Source organism: Phaethon aethereus, assembly GCF_964289735.1.
Source record: "Phaethon aethereus genome assembly, chromosome: 2".
NCBI classification, from domain to species: Eukaryota; Metazoa; Chordata; class Aves; order Phaethontiformes; family Phaethontidae; genus Phaethon; species Phaethon aethereus.
This window is the reverse complement of record NC_138582.1, coordinates 103,867,099-103,882,940: the sequence shown is the minus strand read 5'-3', so window position 1 is coordinate 103,882,940 and position 15,842 is coordinate 103,867,099. Positions and strand designations below refer to the sequence as shown.

Genomic DNA, 15,842 nt, shown 5'->3' with positions numbered 1-15,842 from the left:
AAGGGCAGAATCTTGGCTTCTCTGACAGCAGAACCAGGCAGTAAGACTAAACAGTATTTTAAAGGCAAGAAGAAAATTAGACAAAAAACCAACTCATCTAAACTTTAAACAGTGGCATGTAGGGTGCTCCTGGTACAACTGTCATAAATGTACCCTATGTTTTCCAGGGATGCAATCTGATAAGCTAAACACTCAGTCGTTGTTGCAAGGACTTATTGGTTCAACACAGATTAAAATGTTTGAACACACTTAATATATTGGCCACAGGTCTAATCACGTAATTTCCCTTTTCCCAATCCTAAATTTGTATTGGAGCAGCTTCCCCATCATCAGCTGTGTGTTTGTACAGCAGAGCACTCGATGTTGTAATTGACTAGTACGTATGCCAACAACAGCTGATACTTTCCAGCTAAAGTGATCTACAAGTGAGAAACAAAACCTAAGGGTCAGGTTTCAGATAAAGGTTGGACATTTTGAACTTTGGACAAAGTGACAGGTATCTTTGATTCTCCTGGTGCTGGCGCTTTTGTGACTGGGTTTCCATGGGCTTTTATATCAGCTATTCTCTCTTTAAATCTTTGCTGGAGGTACCTTTCTTCTTTGGAGTAACTTTTAGCAAAAGCAGACATCAGCAGACACGCTGCCACGGTGGACCCTCCAATGCAAAACAAGATTGCTCCTGCCAGCTTGCATATATCAAGGGACCCATTAAACTGAATGGCACGGGTATCCACCACAATAAAATCATCTTTCCCAAGAGCTTCGATTTTTGGTGGCACAAGAAAACCCACTACAAGAACCGTTAAACCTATCAGCATAAAAGCCGTCCCAGAGATGAGTCCGACCTGGAAAACAAACAAACAAAAAACCCCAATTAATATGGCTTTCCAGTTTTTAGCTGGTAAGTGGTCCTAGGAGGCACTTAGCTTTCACAGTGTCTTGCAGGTAGAGTTCTCTCTTCTAGGAGAAGGCTGATATATTTCTTTTAGTTCATATATGGCCCTACTACAACTAGAATATATGGAGAAACTCTTTTTACAACTCCTATTTATATAATTCAGCACTGACATTTCTGGAAGCAATAGAATAGAATACGCATCTATATGACTAAATAGCATTTCATGTCTAACAGCCCCATCACAGAGAGGATCACAGTTTAACCCCAGTGCTGTGTGACTTACTGTTTCTTTAGCTTTAGGTGGTGGTCAGCACCAACAGTTCAGTACCTGCTGTCTGTGTCCTATCCACCACGAAATGTCACTCCTTTGCAGGGATTAGAAGGAAGTCACTATTGCCATGAACAGATCATGGAATATTTCTAGCACATTTCAAGTGTAAGCGCAAAATCCGGTTCACACAGGATGGCCCGACCATCAGAGCAGAGGGGTTGGATTAGATGGCCTCACAGGCCCCTTCCAATCTCTGCCGTTCTCCAGTTCTGTTGAGTTCCCTGGCCTTAATGGAGATCTTGTGGTTTTCTTGATCCCTAGGTCACACAGTCCCAGAGTTACTGCTGTTAAACTACCAGTCCCATTCGCAATAATCTGGCAGGACTACTGTGAGTGCAAAGCAGAGGTGAACTACACTGTCAAGCTATGGGTGGGGTTTCCCAGACAAGACTTTGATGTTTCGGTGACATGGCTCCTTGCGACAGAGAAACAAGAGGAACCAAAGGTCCCGGGACTCTCTTGAAAGCGGATGGATTTTTGTGGGAGTGCCCTGTTTTCAGACAGTTATCAGTCATCTCAGTGAAAACTAAGCAACAGAATGCCTTTCTGGATGAATACCTAATATCATTAGCTACATGTGAAAAATCTCAAAATGGAAGTTTCTCTCTCCAGCAATGGGCAGTACCTTCCAGAATGTAGAGCTCCACCTGCTAGGCGATCTCTGCATCTGAAAATCATCCTCATACTCCCAAATTGAAGCTGTGCAGTCCTCATAAAACTGATGCAGGTAGGACCGAACTCCGTAGCGTTGGTACCCTCCCTCGGTGCTGCCCTGCGCATGCTTGGACCCGCAGACGTCAGCATAGGAGCTCATCCTTCCTACCTGCAATGAGAGGTTTCATGCAAAGCAGATCTAATTACTGATGTGGCAAGACAGCAAAGCTGGCTACAAACTCTCCAGGTGACACGAAGAAAAGCAGCCCAGGAAAGACCTTTCCTTTCCTACACTTGTTTTTTTTTTTCCCCAAACTAAGAAATGAGCCTGGAAGAGTTGTGTGCACTGACTCAGCTCAAGCGAGCCCAAGGCACTCGGCGCCTCAGCGCAGCACAGCCTGAAGGTGCTGCAGGGAACATGCCCTCCCATACGCAGGGTGCCTGCTCCCCATCCTTCGCACTACTGTGCTACTGGGTTTCTGTGGAGGTGATTGAAAAAGGCAGAATAGATCAGGTAACAAAAGCCAGCATCCCTCAAGGGCTCATGTTACCTCTCATGCAGACTCTGCTTCTATCGGTTGACTAGAGTTTGCAACCTTAGGAACTTTCCAAACTGCTGTGTAATGTTTTTTTCATGTTTTTGCCCAAGCTTCTGAACTGTAGGACTGAGCATTAATGTAACATTCATAGCCATGAGAAACAGAGGCAAAGTCAGTCCTAGACAGATTGAAACTGTATATATCCTGTACTTAAATACTGATAATTAAAAATGATGGAATGATGTAACAGCATCAATTTGCTCACCAAAGGGAATGAGATGAAAATACTAAACTTGTGGCAAACCACTGCTCCCTTGGAGAAGTCAATGCCCAGGCTCCTGCTGCCTTTAATAAAATCAGAACTGTTACTGCTATGAAAACTACCAACAATGTTCCTTACTCTCTCCATTTCATGGAAGTCCTCCTAACACACAAAATTCGTATTTAACTATGCAGGTTCCAGGCCTGAACTTGCTTGCACAAGTGCGATGCTACTGAATTCATTAAATTAATTCTAGCCCCTAAAAAAACCTCGAGCAACAGGTCAATGTTACTTAAGCTGACTGACTTCCCTTTAAAGAAGTTCAAAAAGTCCTAGTCCAAAGGGAACTGTTAATCAGTATTTGCATCTGAATGTCACAGCTCAATTTATATCAGCTTCAAGCAGTTCATCTGATCGCTACAATTTTACTTAGAGGGAGGGAAGGAAGGAAAGTTTGACCTGCTCATAGCAGCTAGGACCTCCCAATTTTGCAGCCCTACCGCCCTTTGCCCGTCAGGAACAGGTGATCTGGCTGGGTATGAAATACCTGAGTGTGCAAGAAAAACAAACACTGCTGCATTTAAACTAAGGAGAAGCCATAAAGTATCGATGGGGAATGGCAACAGCCTGAATGAAGCTCTTGGCTGGCTCCAAAATCACTGTTGGTATGACAATGATCTTCCACCCTTTGGGAATCTGGTTGCGTTCTGGGTTGTCAGGGACAAAGAGGGTTTTGCTTTTTCCTCTCTATTGCTAATAATGATAATCTTGGGTTTTATTTATTTTGTGTATCTAGTATGTATTTTGTTTGGGATTTCATGATCTCAACATCTTATAATTGCAATTCTCTCTTGCAACTCATGATGAGGCTTCAAGGCTCTCACAGAAGTCACGACCAAGTGGAAGAGGAGGCCTGTGTGGTGCTGGCGGCCCTAGCAAGGGCCAGAGCTCCCTCCAGGAGATGGGGGGACAAGTGCTGTGGCAGAGCTTTGCAAAGCAGCAGGGATAGCGCCAGGCACAGCTTCTGGCAGAAGCCCCTTCTCTGAACCCAGAACTGCCTTTGCCTCCCCCGTGGGTTTCCCTTTTCCACTTCAGCCACCATAAAGTGTCGGGAAATTAAAGAAATGCCCTCTGACTCTGTGGATGGGCTTGCTCTCTGCAGACGGTGCAGCGTCAGTGCCCTTCGGAGTGTGCTCAAGGTGCTGCCCTTCCCAGGCAAGGCGGTGAAACAAGGTGGGGTGGACAGAGACCTTGAGACAGCCGGAAACTCCTGGGCAGCGCCAGCTGCTCATCAGGTGAGCAGGGAGAGCCTGGCACCTGGGCCACCCCGTGTCAAGTTGTATGTCGCTAATACTGACGTTTCCCACAGTTAATATATTGAAAAAAATTAATGTGCTGTGTTCTTTTACAATACTATGAGCTTTTGAACACTATTACTTTTTGAGGTACAAAAAAAAAAAAGGAATAGTGATATGGATATAAGTATATAATCTGAACTCTGGTGAAAGCTGAAAGTTAGTCTACTTTTGGAGCCTATTTACTCTTTTGCGAAAGAGTTCTTTTTGTTTCCCTTGGGAGTCTCTCCTTCTGCTATATATTCCCTACCTGAAAAGAGAGGAAAAGAAGTCCCCTTTTCTCACTGCCACCATTTCTTCAATAGCTAGCTGCCATCTTCCACAGCACAAGCACTGAGGAGTTCTTGTAAAAACAGAGTTCTGCCCACCTCCTAAATATACCTTAGGGTGAAAGGAGAGGATGAAGCAATGGTGTAGGTTACCATAGCTGCCCCAGCTCTCACACACAGGGTCACACGACCTCAAGGATAAGAACAGTTTATGCCTGTATCCCTCAACATGTCTTTTGGTTATGAGTAAGCCAGCACTCCATCTCCCACATTAGAAAGAAAAGAAAGTAACGAGGTGAACCAAAGCTCTGCAGCGACCCATTCTCTCAGGTCCTTACTTAGGTCTTTATTTGCACATCAACCCTACTTCCTTAAATAAATTATGCTTAACTCCTTGCCAACTTAAGTCATCCAGGTAAGCATATTTAGCATCACATCATGAGCAGTAAGGGAGGTATTTTCCCCAGGTATAAGTGACTCCATAAGGTCAATGCAGGGAAGGACCAGACCTAAAAAGACCCAGTAATGTGTCCTGCCAAAGCTCACCTGCATTACTCTGGCTGCCACCAGGAGACAATTTTAGACTTTATTCGGTTTCTCCAGAATTCAGAAAGCAGGTGAGTCTGAACCACCAACTGTAGTTATTGCAATTAATCTAAGAAAACTCAATGTAATGTGACAGAAAGCTGTGTAAACACTATCTTGCATTCACTGCACTCTCCATAGGTTTGGTCAAGAGAGAGAAAGGAGGATGTGGTGTTTCTAACAGCTTGATGAAGAATTGCCTATAAGAACCACACAGCCTAGAATCACTTATATTACATATACTTTTTCTTTACATACATTATTTCTCTTTACCAATCTAAAATGCTAATAGGTGGTTTTGGTCAGGCGTATGAGCAAAATGGTAAATAAAAGCTTGGGAGGTGGACTAGGAAACAAAAGAATGATCTTTTGCTCGAAAGAGTTGTGATAGCATCAAGTAGTATGACTTTTTAAAATGGAAGGGAAAAAAACCCCAAAACTGCCAGCATTTTCAAGCACTGCATATTACTAGTCCTACTGAACATTGTCTTTATGCTCAGACTCTTCCGCTTATTATAAGTAATCTCCTATCTTTTGCAAAATATCTTGGCCCTCAGAGAGATGGGAAGAAGGCTTCCCAGCCCTATATGACTCATTGAAGCAGCCTGGTAATTTGGCCTAAAATGGCCTCTCTTCTCAGCTGCAATGTAAACATAATGTTGTTCTTGCTACTTACAGATGGGGCAGAGAACTGAAACAGAGTATGGTAGGAGAAAACAGTTCTCCACAAATAAGAAGGAGTCACAGCATCAACTTACACTGAAAGAATAAATACTGGAGCAGCTATGATCTCTTGAGTGTTGATGTGTATTTGCATGTCTCACCTTCATGGCTGAGAAACTAAACGCTGAAGTGTTGGGCAATTTTCGCTAAAAAGAGTCACTGTTGCCCAAGTCTGCATTACGCACCATCTGAGAACGTGCATCCAGGTCGCACGAAGTGGTTTAATCATTAAAAGTTTCTCAGTGCCTAAACTCGAGGTGCCTAGGAACATGTGGGATGTACGATCACAGCTTGCGATCACACCACTGTGTAGTAGCAATCTATCCCCTAGCAACTTTTGTTTCCATGGCAAAAGCTGTCCTGTTTACTTTGAGCTTTACTATTCTCCACTGATCTGGGGAGATGTGACTGGATTGGTGAACAGGCAGATTAACAGATGAGCATGCTCCAAGAAAAATTACCCAATATGTTTTCCAGCTACTTAGCTTTCTTATTGAAGGGCTGGACACATTTTTTAAAAAAACAAACCATAAGGCACTGGCATTTGAAGGGCAGGACAAAGCAAATAAGGATGCGCCATTGCTCCGTGACACCACGCAGCCACCAAATATAAGGCGCAAATGCTGATGGGTTCGCACAGGTGAAGTTCCCCTCTCCCTTCTCCAGACCTACACACTGTGGCCCTTCTGGTCAGAGGACTGTGCTTCTGATCTTTACCTACAGAAAGCAAGACCCCTGTGAAGAGTGTATACCAGAATAAATAACCTGTCTTTGACAGCTGTCTCCGAGATGGCCTTTTTCATGCCTCAGCTACCTGTCATGCCGGTGCCCAGGCCAGAGCCTGGGCCAAGCTGTGCTTGGCCTGACCCGGTCCCACCACAGCTGTTGGGAGCCCTTGCACGGACACTGCTCCCGCCCGGCACCCTGCCCTCACACGGGGCTGGGGCAGCAGGCCGGGCAGCTGCCGCCCTTCCCCCGAGGACCTCTGGGGTGCCCGGCTGCTTTCCGGGGCGACTCCCGCGCCCCGGCCGTGCACGGGGGAGCGAGCAGGGCCTTCTTCCGTGCAGAAGGGGGAGACTCCGCGGGGGGCACAGGCCCGGGGCCTCGCCCCCGTGGGGCGGCGGCCCCGCCCGCTTCCCAGGCGCCAGGTCGCGGCCCCGCGGGCCAACGGCCGCGCAGGCCGGAGCGGGACCCCCCGCCGGCCGGGCAGGACGCACTGGCGATGGTCCGGTTCCCCGGGCGAAGCTGAGAAACTCCGCAGCGCTCGCGCCTCGGCGGAGAGCTTCGGCCCCCACGAACCGACCGGCGCCAGCAGCTCCACGTACGGCCCGGTCCGGGTCCGCCGCCCTGCCCCTGCCCCGCAGTGCCCGGCGGCGGCGCCCCCTAGCGCGGCGCGGCGGCGCAGCCCCCTCCCGGCGGCGGCGCAGCGGGCACCGGCCTCCCCGCGGAGGGCCGCTCCCTCCCCCGGGCCGGGAGACGAAGCTCGGGGGCCCCGCTGTACCCCCTCCTCCTCCCCCGCCGGGCGGCCGGCGCCCCACCGCCACCTCCCCTCGCGGGAAGCTCCGCGCCGTACAGCCCCCCGTGAGGGCGTCGGCGGTCGCAGGAGCCTCCCCCGCCCGCCGGCCCCGCCAAACTGCCGAGTCCAAGTTTGCTGAGAGGCCGGCAGCGGCGGCCCCGGGGCGGTGGGGTTACCTGTCCCTCCCGCCGCTCCCCTCGGCCGGCTGAGCAACCGCGGCGGCGCTAGCTGCAGCTCTCCCAGCCCGGTCCCATCTCCGCTCTGCGCCGCGCCGGCCCCAGACACCACGTATTATGTACGGCCCGGAGCGCCGCTCGCTCCCGCGCCGTGCCTGCGCACTGAGCCGCCGCCGCCGCCGGGCGCCGAGGGGCGCCGGGCCGCGCTCGCACCGCCGCCCCCGCCCGCGAACGGCTCCCCGGGGCGGCGGGAGCGGGCGCCGGGCTCTCCCCGGCAGCCGTCCGCAGCCCGGCGGCGGTGAAGAGGGTCCCTCCGGCCGCGACACCGGCGGGGCCGCCCCCGGGGCTGGGCAGGCCCTCGCCGGAGTAGGGAGCGGCTGCCCCAGGTGCCCTCCAAGGTCACCGGGGTGTCCTCCCTGGGTGGTGGGAGCGGGAGGGGCCTTGGGCCAGGCCTCTGATCGCCACCCCCACCTTCCCTCACTTTTAATCAGCATTGAAAAACGCTGAGACTCGCTGCTCTGTAATTTGTCCGGTCGAGTGGATAAGGCACCACAACAAGCGATATAGGAGCTACGGAGAATGAAGCGCTGAGATTTGGGCGTTGGCGCAATAAATCGTTCAGCAGGAGACCCAGCCGGCCTTTTCAGTGAAACAGAGGGGGCTGGGGGCCAAGCGTCAATGTCTGGGGTCTGCCCGAGTAACAACAGGTTGAGTGGTCAGTGGGAACGGGTTTCAAGTAGGCAAGTTTGGGGAATTCAGGAAGCTAGTGAGGGAAGAGTTAGAGAGCACAACAAGGCACTAAGAACTGGAGATGCCAAAATGTACCCCACAAAGAGGCAATATGCAGTTTCTCTGACAAAAGGATGAGAAAGTAAAGGGCAAGAATGCTGAAGAGGCATTTTAATGCTCTGTACTGAAATATGCACAAAAGTATAGTATCGTTGCATGCAGAAAAAATGGAAGTGCATTAAAGCAAAATGGGGTAGTATTAGCCAAAGGAAAAACAAGGTCTTTTTAAAGTGCTTAAGGTGAGGTCACTGGTGGTTTCATTAATAGGAATGCCCAAGCTCCTTTGAAAAAAACCTTCATTTGACAACAGCAGTAAGTTTGGGCAGCTGCAAACTAGTAATCATAAAAACAGCTATTAAAAAAAAGCAAGTAAGGGACTACGTCTGGAGGAAGAAATGCTGGTTTCAGTGGATTTCATCCCGTCCTTCGAAAGCTGCTATGCCTTTCTTGTTTCAAGTAATGAGTAATGCCAAAAGTGATTCCCCTGACCTGAGCAGGGCTTCTTCCATAGCAGTATGCTATTCAGTGAGTGGCATTGGCGTACCCCAGCCCAAGGCAATAAACTGACAATTATTTGTGAAAAAAACAGGAAAATACAGTGATGTGGTAAATGACTGAAAAGCAGGATGGAGTATCAGTCTTAAAAGAGATTTCCTGATTGATTGTCCTGTAAGACTAAAACCAGATTTGCATGTAGTATCACAGTTACGACTGAATGCTGCTTTATCCCAGATAAGGAAGATGTCTTCTATAGAAAAAAAATTAATCTACATGAGCTGTCCTCTCTCTATTCACAAAGCTAGCTTCTTTTGATTACTTACCTACTGACAAAGGGAATAAATAAAAAGAGTATGAAATACCTGTGTTGGCCCAGTACAATTTTGTTTCCTGACACAGAAATGATATGCTCAGCGAACCAAGACAAATTAGTATTGTAGCAACGGGGACATTTGCAGTAACGCTAAAAATGATCTGTGAACTTCCAAATTAAAAACCCTGAAGGTTAATTGATAATCTCAGAAGCTGCTTTTAGGGCACTTTCAATGCATTAGGAAAACTGTAAATTCAGTCTGCGATCAGAGCTGTTCTTGAAGTACAGCTGAGCTTGGTCATGAGAGGTGTCGAACAGAAGAATGTAAATGTCCTGTTTAGCCTTGAAATCAGTAACATCAATGCAAAGATGTTTTGGAATACCAGGACCTATAGGTCATGATGTGACTCATGATGTGAGCTGCTGTTATATGAAGGTGTTTCTGAATTTAGGTTTTTCCTCAGTTCTCAGCTTTCACAAAATTCAGACCGTGTTTATCGTGAAGGCTTCAGCTGGGAGTGGCATGGAAAGCAAGTGTCATAGTCTACCTCAAGCCATAGATGTTGTTAACTTGATTTTTTTTCCTTTGTGGAGAGGGAACCTAAGTCTAGTGTTTTCCTTATCTTCCACACACTGTGCTAAAGGTTTGTGGTGGACAGTAGTGAGAATGCCGAGGAAAAAAATCCCGTATTGTCAAGAACTTTTGTAGGTGGTGGTGTTGGTTGCCATAGAGTTTACAGGCTTCTCTCATGCCGAGAGGTGAAGTGATTCTATCAGCCAGCTTAGTTAGCTTCTGGGAGCCTGTGCTGAATAGGAAGAATTACAGCTTCTGGAAAACACATTTCTCTTGTAGCAAAATGCAGCAATTGGTATGAGACTCATGTTCACTGAATTGCAGATGTCTGTCCCTTTTTGCTTAACGGTGATGGCAAGCTTCCAGAGGTTCTTCTTCTGCTTCATGTGTTGTGGGATACCATGGCCTGAATAGTTCTGCTGTAGTGACATTATTGACGAGGTTGCCTGTCCTTCCCTTCCTAGTCCTAGGCTCACATTCACCTGGAGAGAAAGGCCCATAACACTCCCACTTCCTGGAAGACCTTCAGTTGACACAGAACCACGAGGAGGAGCTTGGGCTTTAAAGGTGCTCCTCCCACCCATCTTCCAGACTTTAAAGGGCAGCAGAAGAGAGGTGGGAGAGCTCTTTCCCCTGTGGAAGGGGGCCATGAGGAGCAGAAGCTAATAGCTGTCATCTGCCCTGCTTCTGGCTCTGAGTCTTCTTCAGGAACTGATGCTGCCATTCAGGTGGTGCCTCTGTGGGCAGAAATACTGGGAGGGGAGTGGGGCAAAAAGGCAGAGGTCAGTTCAGGTCTGTAGTGCTTTTTTGGTATTCTTTCTGCTGCCACCATGGCAGTTCAAAATGACTAGAGGAGTCTGTGAGGGGAAAGGTGGCAGTTTCTCGTCCCTTGCCGTGTGACATTCAGAGCAGATGCTTCTCTTAGGATGCCCGGTATCCACACTATTTTCTGATAGCAGAACCTGGAGGACAAATCCGTAGCTGTCACAAGTGCAGATTTGATATGTTAGCTTAAAAGACATGAATACCTTTGTGATCATGTTGGGTTCTTGCCTGCCTTTCTCCTGCCTGAAAGGAGATTGGTGTCCTCTTCCAGCTGCTTTGGGGGAGATACCTGGTGAGACTGGCTGGTTCTAGGGGAGGCAGCCATTGCCATTTGCTCTGCATACTGACTTGAACTAAGTAGCCAGTGCGGGTATATTATAAAGAATATGTTTTTTTTTCCAAAACGTCTGATGCAGAGGGTCATTTATGAATGGAAGAGGTATTTTTTTCAGACTCTAGACAGATACTGGCAGCTGCTCCATTCCTGTTTTGTCTGAGGTGATTTGCCTGTTAATATTTTCTAGAAATCTGTGCTTAGCTACTTGTTTTTCAAATATTGCTGTATTTCCCAATGCTTTCTTCAGAATGTTCTAGGTAGCAAAAATGGTTAATTGTGATAATTTTTCATATTCTGCCATCACCATTTTTGTATATAGACTTGTCCTTGTACCTGAGCCAGAAATACAGAAGATGCTTTTTTGACAATCAAAATCATAAATCTAGGTGCTTTTTTCTATCTTAGCCTGAAAATATATAGGCTAGGAATTGTTAGAGTTCTCTTTTTCATTCCCTTTGGTGCTGATGTATTTGAATATTATGACACCATATGACACAGGTAATATTTGGGAGCTGTCTAACCCAAAACACATATAGGCAAGTAATTGAAGGCGTGGCAACAACGAGTTCATACGAGGGAGCAAACATTTGCCTGTGAGGGGATGCTGGGCAAAGAGGGATAGGCAGGAGAATTAGAAGTATTCCAGTGACCCATCTGCACTCAGAGACTGCTTCCATTCATCATGTTCATGTTTCCAGAGTTCAGTAAGAAACTTGCTTGCTCTTAGGCCTGGTAGTTTCCACATAAGCTTTGCAGATGCAGTGTGTCTGCAGGGTTTAGAGGCAAAAAGCCTTATTTTAGATCCAAATGAAATGGCAAAATGTCAAAACCACCACTTTCTAGAGGTGTCAAGTGTTGGACAGCAAAAGTGTGCAGCAGGGAGTGGTTTATTTGCAGCAGCAAGTATTGCCGTGTGCTGGTTTCAGCTGGGATAGAGTTAATTTTCTCCATGGTAGCTAGTATGGGGCTGTGTTTTGGATTTGTGCTGAAAACAGTGTTGAAAATTCAGGGATGTTTTAATCATTGCTGAGCAGTGCTTACACAGAGTCAAGACCTTTTCTGCTCCTCACACTGCCCCACCAGCGAGCAGGCTGGGGGTGCACAAAAAGTTTGGAGAGGACACAGCCAGGACAGCTGACTCCAATTGAACAAAGGAATATTCCATACCATATGATGTCATGCTCAGCATATAAACTAGGGGGAAAGCTGGCTGCGGACCGCTGCTTGGGGACAGGCTGGGCATTGGCCAGTTGGTGCTGAGCACTTGGGTTTTTTGCATCATTTACCTTTCTTGGGTTTTATTTCTCTCTCTTTTTTGTTCTTTTCGTTTTCATTATTATTATTGTTATTATTATTAATAATAATGATAAATTATAAAATTCCTCTTATCTCAACCCACAAGTTTTCTCACTTCTACCTTTCTCCCCTATCCCATGGCAGGTATGGAGTGAGCGAGCAGCTGTGTGGTGCTTAGTTGCCTGCTGGGGTTAAACTGTGACAGTCCTTTTTGGCACCCAACAAGGGACTTGAAAGTTTTGAAATAATAACAGATTGACCAGAGCGTATTAGAAGGGATTTATATCTGTTAACAGTTGCGGGTCATGATATTGATTTATCTGTTCTTGGTATTAGTTTATATGATCTGCACCATACTGCAATGCTGGGATATTGGGGCCAGTAGTCAGGAATTAGAGGGTAAGGAAGCCCAGCAGCTAGGATCTCTTGCTAAGAATAAGGCCATTGACAAACAGATTGGAAAAAAGGCAGGTGACTCCAGTCAAGTGTGGAGGACAGGTATCCCTTCAAGGAAGAACTTGCAAATTCCCAAAACAAATGGACCAACACTGAGGGAGGTATCCAGTATCTGAGCGAATTAGCCATATTGGAGGTAATCTATAATGACCAGGCATCCAAAGACCCAGGTGAAATCTGGGTCATGCAGTCCATGTGGCAAAAGTTTGAAGCACACTGATGTCATACACCCTCACCCTGGCGATACTGAGCTGGACAGACACGGAGGCAACAACTATAGATAACTGGCCAGTAAGAATAGAAAGATAACCTTGGTCCCTCCATGTGTGCCTTTGTCTTGGCTGTGGACAGACTGACCCAAAAAATGTCTGAGCAAGCCGAGAAGGGTAGGTCTTCCTCATGGACTCCAACCAAGGCCTCAGCTATTAAGTCAGCCTTTTTCTGTCCAAGGGAAAGGGTGGTGGACACCACATGCAGCCCTGTGGTTCTTCCTGCATGACCTGGGGGAGGACATGAGGAAGTGGCATGGTGAACCTACCTGGAGACTAGAAGCTCGGGTACATAGGCTCAGAGGAGACCTTACTGCAGCCTTCCAGCACCTGGAGGGGACTTATAAGAAATGGGGACAGAATTTTTAGCAGGGCCTGTTGAGACAGGGAAGTGACTTAGGGAAGTGATTGTGCCCCTGTACTTGGCACTGATGAGGCCACACCTTGAATCCTGTGTTCAGTTTTGGGCCCCTCACTACAAGAAGGACACCGAGTTGCTGGAGCGTGTCCAGAGAAGGGCAACGAAGCTGGTGAGGGGTCTGGAGCACAAGTCTTACAAGAAGCGGCTGAGGGAACTGGGGTTGTTCAGTCTGGAGAAGAGGAGGCTGGGGGGAGACCTTATCGTTCTCTACAACTACCTGAAAAGGGGTTGTGGTGAGGTGGATGTTGGTCTCTTCTCCTAAGTAACTGGTGACAGGACAAGAGGAAACGGCCTCAAGTTGCACCAGGGGAGGTTTAGACTGGATACTAGGAAAAACTTCTTTACTGAAAGAGTGGTCAAGCATTGGAACAGGCTGCCCAGGGAGGTGGTAGAGTGACCATCCCTGGAAGTGTTTAAAAAAAAATGTGTAGACATGGCACTTCAGGACATAGTTTAGTGGGCATGGTGGTGTTGGGTTGATGGTTGGACTTGATGATTTTAAAGGTCTTTTCCAACCTTTATGATTCTGTGAAGGGACAAGGGGCAATGGTTTTAAACCAAAAGAGGGTAGGTTCAGACTAGATAGAAGGAAGAAATTTTTCCCATTGAGGGTGGTGAAACACTGGCACAGGTTGCCCAGAGAGGTGGTGGATGCCCCATCTCTGGAAACGTTTGAGGTCAGGTTGGGCAGGGCTCAGAGCAGCCTGATCTAGTTGAAGATGTCCCTGCTCATTTCAGGGAGAGTTGGACTAGGTGACCTTTAAAGGTCCCTTCCCACCCAAACCATTCTGTGTGACTTCTGTCTATTAGGAAAAGCCTTAAATTCTGTGATTCTGTGATGTGCTTACAATGGTGGAAGTGACTACTAGATGGTTGGAAACATACCCTGTGACCTATGCCAGTGCCCGGAATACTATCTTGGCCCTTGAAAAGCAAATTTCATGGCAACACAGCACCCTGAAAGAATTGAGGTAGACTCATTTCCGAAACAACCACAAAAACACCTGGGCCAAGGAGCATGGCTTTTACTGGGTATATCACATCCCTCATCATGCACCAGCCCCCAGGAAAATTGAACACTACAATGCGCTGTTAAAGACTACACTGATAGCAGTAGGTGCTGGGATACACATTTAGTGGAAAGTTAGGAAAAATGCATGAACCAAAGCATCTTGCAGTAACTCTTGCACACCTGTGCTTTCTGTTCCTGTATGTGAGGTTGCTAAAGATGCTCCACATGCCACGCGCCAAGTTCTTCTGTGTTTTGGTGCCGACATGGAAATGGAGGCATCTGAAAACTTGACCTCTACAGTGAATGCGGATGTTTATGAGGGTAACATTAATAAACTGCTCTCAAAATGCCCTGGAGTCTTCACATTTTATCTGACTGATCACTATCCCAGAAGTCATTATACTGCTTCCTATCAGCTTTTGATAAACTGGATGGCTTTTATAAAGCAGCCATTGTAAGTTTACAATACAATTACTCTGTGGTTGGTCTTTCATATACCTTTTTTGTATAATCTGAACGTCAACAGCACGGCAGAGTGAAGCTAGCGCACAAATACAGTGCAATCGATGTTAACGAGTTTTAAGAAGCATAGTTTGATTATGAGGCCAAAGATGGGAAGGATGACACCGTGATGTTGTTACTGCCCATGTATGCTGGCAGGGTCTGAGAGTGGCTGTTATCAGGCAGGAACTGCGCTGTCTGGAGGATGCTGTACAAACTCTGTGCAAAGGCATCTTCTGGTTCAAAGAGTTATTTGTTTTTATTGTCTAAAACAGTGTAATCACACTGTATTTGTAATGTAATTAACCACTATATCAAGTGCCAATTGCCAGGCTGTCATTGATTGTCTGTTAATCTATACTTCTTGTTCAGAAAACACTGCTGGATTTTAGCAATGGAAGTCTCTCTCCAAACAGTTGCTTCCCCGGGAGTGGTGAGAAGGATTAGATGAACGCTGTCTCAGCTTTTCAACCAACTATATATTTACTTTCAAGAGAACCTGTATCCAACTGCAACCCAAAGATGGCCCCTGTGTTTCTAAGAGGCTCTCTGGAACTTTTAACCCCTGTTTAGAAGGAAAACCCCAAACTGAGGAGAGCGTGCGCTGATTGTTCACACTATTTATAGATGTTATGGCAAAATAAATGTGTCATATCTGTCCAAGGTGTTTGAACAGAGACACGAGGGAAATGTGATCTTCTTTTTAACCAGTCCAGTAAAAATTCTATTCTGCCTTTGACCCTGATGCACTTTTGGAGGGCATGGGACCAGTGGGCTTACAGGCAGGTACTCTCAAGAGAGCAGAACACTATTATTTCTGAACTAAAAAATAATTGAAGTTCTGTGGTGACATTGTCCACCTTAATTAATTGATGATGTTCAAAAGTAAATAGGCAACAATCATAAGCAGCCCAGTTCCACTCTAGTGGACACCTGCGAGTGAGAAGAGTAACCAGATGCTCTCTGATGTATAAACCAGCAAGCTTCCAGAGTGAATATCATCCTTTTGACGTTATCCTCGGACTTGCATGCAGGACATTTAAAACATTGCTGCCTTAGTGAAGATGTCACAAGGACAAATTGGTCAATGTAAATGTTCTGCTTGTGCCTATAGAGTTTTAAAACCTTTTTGATTTCTATAACCACATTTTACTGGGACTGTGGTGCTCTGCACATGGTAGAGCTAATTCAGCAGAGGAACTTTTATAAAGTTTTTTTTTGCATTGCCACCAAAAAAAATTCA

At 46.8% G+C, this 15,842-nt stretch overlaps 1 protein-coding gene across 1 annotated transcript; it reads right to left on the bottom strand.

The window, feature by feature from the left end:
- Positions 1–446: 446 nt before the first annotated feature.
- NRSN1 (neurensin 1) lies at positions 447–2,043 on the bottom strand (the record flags this gene model as incomplete). Its single annotated transcript, XM_082014940.1, has 2 exons — positions 447–845; positions 1,855–2,043. The coding sequence occupies 2 exons, from the start codon at positions 2,041–2,043 to the stop codon at positions 447–449; spliced, it is 588 nt and encodes a 195-aa protein (XP_081871066.1).
- Between the last annotated feature and the right edge of the window lie 13,799 nt (positions 2,044–15,842).